The following is a 12084-nucleotide window of genomic DNA, read 5'->3' as shown; positions in this document are numbered from 1 at the left end:
TAAGTAATTATGGGACTCACTCTTCACTTCGGAGTGGATTGTGCTCTTTCATTTGAGGTCAATAGGAAGTTTTAGATTTCTATCACTACTACTGTAACTTAAAAAGAAATAAAGCACAGCGGTGTTTAGCAACTGTTTTGGGTACTCCTGTTGTACTTTTGTGTGCATATATTCATATTCTTGCAGCATTTTAGCTTCCTGGGGTCCCCCTCTTCAACCTTGTCAATCTCTTAGCATTACAGAAAGGCTTGAGCATGCTTTGGAAAAGGCTGCCCCTCTTCTGAGAGAGATATTTGTGGATTTTGCTCCTTTCCTGTCACGTACTCTTTTGGGTAGCCATGGGCAAGAGCTACTGATAGAAGGTACAAGTAAGTTCCCCTCTTTAATTCATTATAAGGTTAAATATTTTAATACTTAAAAATGCAAGAAGGGTGAAGTTTTAATGTTACTTTTTACGTAATGGAATTCTTTAAGCAATACCCAAATCATACTAGAATTTTCCTATTAACTTGCTTCTATTATACAGTATTCTATTATCAAAAACATTGGATTGTTTTTCATCTACTATGGTTAGGATCTCCAAAGGTTCATGTGTATATAAGGTTCATATACAGTCATACCTCAGTTAAGTATGCTTCGGTTTGAGTACTTTCAGTTTAAGTACTCCTTGGACCCATAGGGAACGGATTAATCCACTTTCCATTACTTTCAATGGGAAAGTTCGCTTCAGGTTAAGTACGTTTCAGGTTAAGTACGGACTTCCAGAACCAATTACAGTCATACCTCAGGTTAAGTACACTTCAGGTTGAGTACTCTGCGGACCGTCTGGAATGGATTAATCCACTTTCCATTACTTTCAATGGGAAAGTTCGCTTCAGGTTAAGTACACTTCAGGTTGAGTACAGACTTCTGGAGCCAATTGTATACTTAAACCGAGGTACCACTGTATACACATTGGAGTTGTCATTTTTCCCCCCCTGTTCCTGTTGCAGACCCTCGTGCTACATCAAATACTAAAAAGGACAGTCTCTAAGAATTAGCCTTTTTGTAGGGTGTAAGGATCTGCATTAAGAAAGTGGGTGCTGAGAACTCCAGTGTACATGCACAACTACCTGCCTCCCAGTCTTTCATCCTCCCCAGGAACTTAAATGCCCTGGTTCTATCTCAGGCATCCCCAAAATCGGCCCTACAGATGTTTTGGGACTACAACTCCCATCATCCCTGGTCCTGTTAGCTAGGGATGATGGCAATTGTCCCAAAACATCTGCAGGGGCAAGTCTGGGGATGCCTGTTATCTGATAAGCTCTTCCTTCCATCCACTTCTCCTCCTCTAATGGTCTTTTAAAATTGGTTCTTCTCATAGCCAATCCTCTCTCTTGTTCTCCTTCTCTGCCATTACTCCATTATATCAAAGATGTAGCCTATTGTAGCTGCATTGCCTTCATTTTACAGCCATTCTAGACTCAGAAGGGCTTGTATACTTCACCAGCCTGGTTCTCAGTGTTTCCGGTTGAGATGCCCTTGCCATCATTCTAGGTGTCTTAGTCAGTGATGGGGAACATCTGACCCTCCAGATACTCTTGAGCTTATAACTTCCATCATCATGCTGGCTAGACTGATGGGAATTAGAGTGCAACAACATCTGGATGGCAACAGGTTCCCCATCCCTGCTACAAGTTGTAGGAGGTAGGAATCAGAACAGTATTGGGTGGCATTAGCCTTAAAAAAAAAAGGCTATAATTTTTCAACAGTATTCATAGGCAAAGTTTAACAAGAATTCAAGTTCACTGGTAGACTAGAATTGTTGTTGAACTTTTGCCTTTGACTGAAGCATCTTATCTTTATCAATGCCATAAATAGGATATTAGATTAGATTAAACCAGTTCTTCTATTCCTTTGTGACTATTGAATAGCCTTAGTGCCTTTTAAAGAGCAAAATTCCTTCTTGCATATGATGGCATGGGTTTTGTTCTGATTTTAAAGGGGGGAGAAAATGTATTTAGCATTGCGTGTCCAGCAAAAAGTCTGTATGATCTAGATACGCTGTCAGTTTCAAAGGTTGAAGCAGCCAAGTGTATCAAGTTGATCAATGTAAGGTATTGTATAGTTTTAATATCAAAGAGGCTGAGAGCAGGTTCTCTTCAGTATTTTGCAGATTGAATGAATAAGAAAAACTTTGTGCAAAAAAGTTCAAGAGAAGCAATTTGTAGAGTAGAAAAACATGAGAGGGAAAGGCAGTTTCTAGAGAAACAGGAGAGCAGGAAACACACAGTACCCTTGAACATCTGAGACTGATTTGCACAGAGAAACTTGCCTTATAACAAAGCAGGCAGATGGTGGTCTTTTGCTGGGCAGAATTAAGATATAATATTAGGAGGCAGAAATGATTTGTGAACTAGACAATTTGGTTTAAAGGGCTTGTTCTTCTTTCCTGGATTGATTCTTAGCATACAATCATTCACAGTGTTGATTTTCCCCTTTGCCAGTTTCAATGCCCATTTTTCATTTAGGTGTCTAGTTTCTGTGATTCTTCCAGTAACTTCTACCATGCCTCCGAATTAGAGCACATAACAACTTCCATGGGGGTAAAGTGAGTGACACATGTGGCACTCTTTTGTTGGAGAGGAGAACACTTCAAGGCAATTGGAAGTCCATTAGTAGGTCCTAGATCATAGAAACAAATATGTGGTTTCTCAGTACAGGCGTATTTCACTGTGATGCATGTACTGTAACACACTTGTGTTTGAAGCTATAAATATTTGGTAACAAAATCCATCATAATTGGTTTCTTTCAACCATTTCACAGAACATGCAGTTATTATTTAACTAAGAATAGTAGAGGAATGTGCAATAAAAAGCTTTCTTTACTGAGGCCTGTTCAATGCAGAATGTTAATTGGCTTGCCCATTTTAGAAGAAGTCTTAAAACGCTTTCCTGTGTTGTAAAATTCCTGAAACAAGATTTTGTACATATCAAGTATGCTTTCACCTATTAGTAAGCCACAGTTCTTGGCTTGATAAACAATACTGTGCACATGCTGGTGTATGCAGCCTGATCACTCCGTTTATTGGCATGAGCAATAAACAAACATGGAAGGGAACAGCTTAGCATTCATCTGAACCTGGGATCGCGCCTTGCTCTGTCCTAACAATTGACAGCCAGTAAGCCAACAACAAACTGCTAAACATGGTTTAAACCTGTTTAGCAGTTGTGGTTTCTTAGGGCACACAAACCATGACCCCAGGTTTAGATATAACACTAAGCTTTCCCTACTTTACTTACCTACTCACGCCAGGAGAAGGGAATATTACTAGTGATCATGCTGAGTGTACCAGCATGCAGCTCATGCAGTTTAGTTTAGGCCAGGCACCCCCAAATGGCGACCCTCCAGATGTTTTGGCCTACAACTCCCATGATCCCTAGCTAACAGGACCAGTGGTCAGGCATGATGGGAACTGTAGTCCAAAACATCTGGAGGGCCGAAGTTTGGGGATGCCTGGTTTAGGCCCTTGGCTTACTGTTATGTTCGAATGTGGCTGTTGTGGGTATTTCCAGAACCAACATTTGGTTCTTGAATGAATTTCAGCAACTGTTTCTAATACAAGTAGTTAAATTTTACAGCAGTCGTCTTTTTGAAAAGGTTTGTATATTCCAATGTGTGATGGTGAAACAGATGTGCAGACTATATTGCATTGCATTGTGAGTGGCCAGTTTCTGGTTTTATGTTTTTAGGTATGGTGCTTACAGTGGGAGCTACATTGTTGTGACATCTTGTTTAGAAGAATATGAGTAAAAAGGTGCCTTAAAGCTTTAGCTCTATTGACTTTATATTTTTCTAACCCACTAAATGCTGACTATTGCTGACTTAGTTAGCTTTTCTAGTTTTATTAATAATTGATCCGAAAGAGGAGCAAAACCAAACCAAAACAGTTCTAAATATGTGGAAGCACAGGTTAATGACTAGAAACTCTACCATCTTAGGCTGTGATAACACCTTTTCACATTATACTAGGAAACTAGTATGAAGTGTGAATCGCTAATAATAACCAAATTAGTTTATAAACTAATCACAAATGTATAGGTACTGCTTGCACTCCCCTCCCCCCTAAGGTTTAGGTGAGGGTCAAGGGTCAAAGTACTAATAAGAGTGTTTGGGATGTCTGCTGCCATGAAACAAAATGGAAACTTGATTGATAGCTGGAGGGCTGGAGGGAGAGAGCTCAATGGAGAAAGCAAAGGTCATAGAGCCATTTCCCTTCTCTGCATATATAATGATCAACCCACTCCAAGGTGAAGAAATGTAAGTACTATAAATCAATATACCATATGCTATGTATGCATTTATTAACTTGGAACACAAATATTTATGTAATCTCAGCTAAATAGCTCCAAGGCATCATTTTATATCAAAATACTGCATGGCAGTGATTAAAACTGGTGCCTGCTTTTAGCATGTTTTATACTGATATATTAGGATTGAATGCTTAAACAAATTGAAGCTGTAAGATTTCTCCTTTTGTTAATATAAACCATACTGACAATACAGAGAGAATACTAACAAAATAGACTCTTGGGTAGGATTTCCAGGAGGTACTAAATATGAATTGCAACATAAACCCAAGTAGATCACTATATATCTTTTCTATTTTTCTTCTTCTTTAGGTTTGGTGTGCATGAAATCTAGTAGTTCTGTTGTGGAGCTGGTCATGCTACTTTGTTCTCAGGTGGGTTACAATTGATTTGAGTGTGAGTTGCTGCTAAAAAAAATCCTTTACAATTGCAATTATGATTTGGAGCAGTAGTCTTTGACCTTTCTGGATTCACCTACATCATGAGGCCCTACTTTTAATTTTTCCCCCATATATGATTGTCCTTTCTCCCCCCCCCCAATATTTCCCTTTCCCTTTTGCCATCTCTTAAGAAAAAGGTCCAAAATGCATAGTGGTCCAAAAAGCATCCTTATTAGAGTAGGGTATGACCCAGCAGCTGAAGATGAATGCTTTATAGGAACTAGTTGATCTCATGTGATCAGTTAGATAATGTCCTAAAATTTTGGTTTCCTTAACCTTTTCTAGTATTTTAATAATGGTGCATACATTAGATTAAGTAACTTTATGTTTAAGCAGGTCAATCTGTGAAATAAAGATTTTGACATGGATTTAGTATAATTGTATTTCAGATATGTTGGAAGAAAAGGTTTTGGCTTTTTGTATTTGTAAAAAAAACTCTAAAATATATGGTGTTCCTTACTGGTCACTTTTTATTAGCTTGAGGGAAAAACTGAACCACAGTTGCCATCTATTTGAATTTTCTGATCTGTGAAACACAGTATGTCTGCTGCTCTGAAAATCAGTGTTACACTTCACTTTGATTAACAGAAAATCTAATCTGAAAAATTAGAGTTGTCAACAAATAATAGTATGTAGTAGATCAAATAGCACTTTACTCATCTCCTAGATTTCTCCATTGTAATTATATATGAGGTTTCTATCGAGCTTTTCTTTTTGGCGTTTTAAAAATGATACCTTCCTGGTAGTAAATTCCCCTACTTAAAACTTTAAAATAGCCTTTTTTAATGGGAAGGTTATTGGTCTAGAGGTCAAGGGTTTTGACCCATTTCAAAACCTTTGACCTTCATTTAAAGCCCTTATGGTTTACTTGCCTGACGAATAAGGATAATGTAAAATTAATGTTTTTTTTACATCGATTTATTCGTTTTAGTGCTTATATTGCCAAATGTATTTAGACTGTGCTGATGGACATTTCATGAATACAAATGAAAGAATCATAGAAGGTGTGAAAAATCAATAACCTGCATTGACAATAAAGTGCAATAAAAACAATTACTTCTGGAGATTACACCTAATGGATTTTTGCAATGAACTAGTGAAGAGCCAGTTATGTTTCTAGTTGCCTTATTATTCAGTGATGTAGTCAGAACCATGTTGACAGAATTGCTTCCTCCTCCTCCTCTTCCTCCTCCTCTTCTTGGAATGCATAGAAGCTTGTTATGTGCTACTTAACTTGGCAAAAATCTAGAGTTTTCATCCAATTTCAGTTCTTGTTTTCCACAACAGGGTTTGTTTGTGTGTTTTAAAAAATGTCATCTTCCGAAGTGTAGATATACTACTTGAAATGCATTTTGAACATTAGCACTCAATGCATAAAAATTATTTGGGTTAAAATGCCCCTTACTGTATACTGGGAAAAAATAACAAAGTTTCAGTTACGTCCTGATCTCCCCATTGTTTCTTGGCTCAAAAAAGCAAAACGAAGTATACCTTGAGAACTGCTGTGTGTCTCCACACTGGATAGTGTTGGTACTGATGCAATCTAAAATGGAATAAATGACATGCTCTAATGTGCCTATTTGTCATACATGTCACAGTGCTGTTTTAATGGTAATCTAATGTTAGAATACGGCAATGGGTTAGTTGAGTTGGTAGCAGTGAAACATCAGGTTTTATATGAAATACTTGAAATAAACCAATACAGCAAACCAAACCCATAACATCCTTTCATACCAAAGAATAGCTGAAATATTTCGTTGACTGTGCAAAAGTGGTGTAAGAAATCAAATTAGCTCCAGATGTATACAGATTTGATCTGGGGTGATAATTACATTTTTCACTTTGAATTTTCCTAATTCAGAGAGGTCAGTATGGCAATCACAGAAGTGATTTATTTTCTTAAGAGGTAAACTGTCTGTTGCTACATGAAAGCTTGAGAGATATGAAATTGAATTTCAGCTCGACATTTTACAGATACTGGAAGGAGATGGGGTTGAGTTTGATTGATTTTTTTCTTTTTGTGGGACAAGGGAGGGGGGAAGTGAAGCGACCCTCTTGCTAAAAGTTTAATTAATTTTTTTAAAGAAGAGATGGAGAGGAAGGAGTGCCAAAGATCGAAAGATCAGGTCAAAAACTAGTTTTTAATCACATAAATAATACAAAGTAGTCACAAATAAGCATCTGCAAGCATGATTTAAAACTTTACAAATTTGTTGGACATGATGCTAAATTAGATCTCTGCTTTGATTAATACTTTTGTGATATGTACCTAATATTAATCAGTAATTCTCTCAAAATATTATTTACTCATACCTATTAGTCTTGCTTTACTGTTAGGCTTTGTCTGACACATCATTTCCCAAATACCTGTGGTTTGAGAAAAAAAGTTCATTATTTTTACATGGATTAAAAAAGACAAGACTACAACTTTTGTTGAGGGTCTTGTAAGATTATTCTGTATTGTAGTACAGTAGAAAAAAAATCCATTTTATTCAGCAGTATTTCACTGTCTTATGTTTGACCAGTATCTTTGGAGTGTCTTAGTCCCCCCCCCCACCCGTGGGCAAAATTTCAAGTTGTTTAACATAGTATTGCTTTGCTCTGCCTAACAAGCCAGCTGAATGTACAAAAATAACCCAACATCCTAAAGCACTTTTTAAAGTGGCATTCAGTTCTGACACTGAATATCTAACTATTGCAACATAAGGAATTCTGCATTTAATATTAACAGAAAAGTGTTCCTGCTTATTTGACATTAATATCATTTTTGAAGGACTCAGCGTTGCATTCAAGGCCACTTTATAAAAGCATTGTGTTGCTCATCCTAATTCAGTCTGACATACATTCCAATAACACTACCTCCCCTCCAGAGTTTAAAGCTAAATTTATGGCTGAGCATTGTGAAGTGCATCATTTAAAAATGGTTTCAACCCAAAACATCTAATAAATAAATAATGTGTATGGCTACTCAGTAGTAGACTTTCCAGACTAGAAATCATTCCATCGGATACTCAACAGTCCACTATCGTAGAGGGCTGTCAGATAAATCTTATAGTAGCTGCATTTATGTCCTGTAAATCACATGTTATTGTCTGAGCCTTCTGCCAGGTCATCTATTCTTTTCCCATTTATCAGAAATGCATATAGTACATTGAAACTAGAAATACCATCTAGTCTGGGCCCAGCTTCCTGCCCAAGTAATTAAAACAGCCAAACGAATGGAATCCTCAGCATCGTGTTTCCTTTAAATGAATCATGTCCTTAATGTATGTAGAGCTACTTCTTTGCTACTGTAGTACACCATTCTTATACAAGGTATTGTTATATTCTATTTGGAGTAAAAACACTGCTGATTTCTGTAGGGTTGCACATACAGATTCAAGTGTGTGTAAGTGAACATTCCCATGTACACAATGATTTATTTATCAGATCTATTAACTGAGCTATTTCTCTGAATTAATTGTACCGAAGCTTATTAAAATTCAATCTTTTAAAATACTCTCTGCTCTAAAATATTTGTGTTCGATGTTGCGCATCTATTTGTATTTTAAACCCTTTTTTGGAGAGGATATCAAGTGGTGCGTATGATGCATCCAGAAAAGGCTGTGAGTTCTGCCATCCTATCTGTACTGTATTCTGTTCCTTTGGATTAAAACTATTATTTTCAGATTACTTTGAATTAATGGGTGAAAGTTCTATGTAACTCTTACAATTGCAAAGGAAAAGACTTTTGTATAGGTGGTGGAAGAGCAAGAACCACTCATGAGACTCTCATGTAAGATCAGCATTTTTACTTCAGATGATCTGATTTAGAGTAAGCCCTCAACTTTCAGCTATAAGAAGTAAAATCCTTGCTCCGCTAGAAAGTGTGCAGTAGACCCATTGTGTTTTTTGTTTTTGTTTTTAATTCTTGTACAGTATCCTAGTCAGGATTATGAACACTTACTTAATGCATGAAAAGGAGTCAGAAATCTGCACTTAAGTGACTCCTAATAAAATACCTTGACTATTTGACATGCTGCCTGGAAAAATCTGTGTCTCAGGTTCCTATGAAATTGCTCATGGCTGGGTGTGGACACACCTGTAACTAAAAAAAAACATAGTGATGAGCTAAGGTACTTACTCAGGGCAAGGCTTTTGTGATCTATTATACTTATCTGAGTAGCCTAATTGCTTACAAGATCTCAACTCAAGGGGACCCATATGCAACTTTCATGTAACAATCACATCATTGAAATCTTGGGTACGACCCCTGCGGCAAGCATCCAAACCTTTTCAAAACATAGGTGACTATGAACTATAGAGAATAAACATTCTGAGAAGCTCCTTTGTCTGGATAGATAATTTCAAGGTTCACATTGCAAAATCCATGTTATATTATCTCTGGGTTGAAAGTGAAAATGCCCATAGAAATCAATAAAGAAATCCAGGATTAGGCTATAGTTCTGATTTGGTACCAGAATGTTCACCCAGAAATGAAAAGTGGTAGCAAAAGGACAATTTCAAATTCTTGTAACTTAAAGTCTTACTTAGCAAGAAGCTGTGTGTGTTATGTGAGGTTTGGTGCATGGCACATCTCCTGCTCAATCATACATACATTTAAGTCATTGATTTCTCTGAGAAATGCTTCCAATATGAGGGCTGTTGAATGGGACATTCAGGACATACCATTCTCGTCTCCTCCCTCTCCCTTATGCTACAGACAACCTTTTACAAAGTCGTAACTTACTTACTTACTTGGACAACTGGTTTCACTATGTGGGACCTCCTGTGTGTTTCTGCCTTCTGCTAAACCGCTTACTTGGAAAATAGCAGAGTTCAGTTTCTTCAACACAGGACAGGAATGGGAACCTGTGACCTTACAGATGTTGCTATACTAAATTTCCATCATCTCTAACCATTGAGCATGCTGGCTGGGGCAGATGGGAGTTGTAGTCTAATTGGAGGGCCGCAGGTTCCCAACCTGGCATAGCAGAATATCTAGTTGGAAATAAAAACTCCCTAATTTGTTTAAATGTGTGGGTTTTTTAAAGGGTCTATTATAAACACTGCCTTAGAATTCCGGGAAAGTCTGTGGAGGTTGAACACAAATGCCATGTTTATAAAGCAATGACGCTGATTTGGAAATTCAGATGGGGGCCCTTTCCTTCTCATGTTTGAATTCCAAAAAGATAATTATTCAGAGTGAATTATCGTAGTGACGTGAGCACAACTTCCTCTCTGTTTCACATTGGAATGTAGGAATCTCAATGCTGTCAAAAGCACTCCAATGGGGGCTGGGAGGTGGAAAAGAGTTTCTTGATCAAACATAGAGGCACCAAGCACATGCAGCCTATTTGCTTCTTCTTCAAACTTGCGGAATATTCCCACCCCCACACCCCAAAAGAGAAAACTTTGATCCTGAGTAGGAAACGTACATTTAGATTCATCAGAGTGAAGATTTTTCTAGACTAGCCTAACTGGTCAACTCTAAACATTGTGTAGTGTTCAAGATAAGATTCTCTGTGCTTAAAGGATGTTGGAGACCAGAACGCCAGAAACAGTTACACATTTGAAGGAACATATGCAAAACAAAGCAGTACTTTAACATAGGTAAATTACAGATATGTAGTCCTGCTGTTTGGTGTGTGCACACATGCTTCAATTTCCCTTAATTATTTTAGTGACCACTCTTGAAAAATTGCATTATTCTAATATATATATAAATTCAGTATTTTCAGTAAGGGGTTTTATTTGGTGGGGGCGGGGGCAAAATAGCAGAACAATTTTAAGTTAAAGTATCCCACTGCAGATGTTAAGAACTAAAAGGTCATAATTTAGCTGCAGAAGCAAGGGCCCCATCCCCCCCCCTCAAACCTCAAGGCATCCTATTGCTTCATTCGCACACTAGGACTTAAAAAAACCCAACCATTTAAGGTGAATTTTGTGCTAAGAGAGCACACCCTGTGGTTTGGCAGTCTAGTCAGAAGGATGGTACCATGCTGGTTTTCTAACTGGATCTTTGAACAATATTCTCATGGGTGGTAAATGTAAAACAAAGTAATATCAACTGGCACTTAATTCTTTGAGCTCCCTGCTGATTGGGCTAGGCAGTGAAATAGAGCTCTTCCTGACAGGAAGTCAGCCTATAAGTGTGGAGACCCCTGAACATAAAGTGTGCTTTAATTTGAGAACCTGCTGTTTTACAGCTTTTCTGTTTAATTTGAGAGCTTAGGAAAAAGGGGCTAGACTAGGGGAATGGATGCAAGCTGACTGGCCGTAGGATAGAAAGTCTAGAGTGTGGTAGCAATTGTGCGCTTTTTACACCAATTATAAATGTGGGAGCAGTTATTTTGAGGCAATTTAGATAGTTTCTTGCTACCCAGGCTTGATTTTAAACCTGATACTGCAACATATAAATCACTTACCTGTGTAGGCTTTCCACACAGATGGCTGTGTTTAAAAAGTATTTACTACATGCACCAGCCTCTGCATGTTCAGCTTTAGCATGCTACCATTGTGTCTGCCAGACTCACAGATTGCTGGCCTATTTAGGATGCTTACATATGGGACAGCAGCCAAGGGAAGTGCCATTTTAAACTAGAAGCTGGCAGTGCAGAGCACTGGCATGGGCAAATGAAAGCTGTGTGGCAGGTTTAAATTGGGCCTTGCAAGAGCGAATAGGCATATGTTGGCCTCCAACCATAGTTACAGTGTCTGATGTTGAGAGGACATTCTTCCTCCTAACTTTATTAGTGATATGATATACAATATTAGTTGCACTCAGAGCAGAATGTTTGTGTTCAGTTTTTGGCGTCCAGTTTTCGTTTTGTTTTCAAACAGAGAAGAGTTAATATTTAATTCAAAAGAGGTGTCTGGCCAACTTGATTCTCATGCTAGTTTTAATATTAAGCGTGGTTAATTACCTTTGTTCATTTGCCTGCTGATTGCTCACAGGTGGTCACTGATGCCATCTGTTTGTCTCTAGAGACAATGTGATGTGCTTCTGGGGGTGAAGTCAACTGCTGTGTTAGCAGCACTGGGCTGATCTCTCTGGAGCAGAAGCTTGGGTGGTGTGTATGGATGTTATGGGCTGCCCAGATAACAATAACCCACTCTCAGCTTTGCTGATGTGGTGCAAAGGAAAGCAGAGCAATATATTTGGCACCAGCTTGGTTGTAGGCAGTGCTTTTTTTCTTCTTCTAGAAAAAAATAGGTGCTGGTACTCATCATGAAGTTGTTACAGTAAATGCCACACCTTTTAACAACAACAAAAAGTTTTGTTCCTGTGGTTGAATCATTTGGATGTTTGATG

At 38.0% G+C, this 12084-nt stretch overlaps 1 protein-coding gene across 4 annotated transcripts in view; it reads left to right on the top strand.

The window, feature by feature from the left end:
* The window catches only part of LRBA (LPS responsive beige-like anchor protein), a 357361-nt gene that overhangs the window by 100040 nt on the left and 245237 nt on the right, over nt 1-12084 (top strand). For 3 of the 4 annotated variants that reach the window (XM_035113959.2, XM_035113955.2, XM_035113961.2), the window contains exons 33-34: nt 235-368; nt 4663-4724. In XM_035113959.2, the coding sequence (XP_034969850.1) occupies nt 235-368; nt 4663-4724 (196 nt within the window). The remainder of the gene's footprint in view (nt 1-234; nt 369-4662; nt 4725-12084) is intronic. The other variant, XM_035113958.2, reaches the window with a different exon arrangement.

This window comes from Zootoca vivipara, chromosome 9, assembly GCF_963506605.1.
Source record: "Zootoca vivipara chromosome 9, rZooViv1.1, whole genome shotgun sequence".
Lineage (NCBI taxonomy): Eukaryota > Metazoa > Chordata > Lepidosauria > Squamata > Lacertidae > Zootoca > Zootoca vivipara.
Note: the sequence above shows the minus strand (reverse complement) of the source record. Positions and strands in the feature narration are given on the sequence as shown.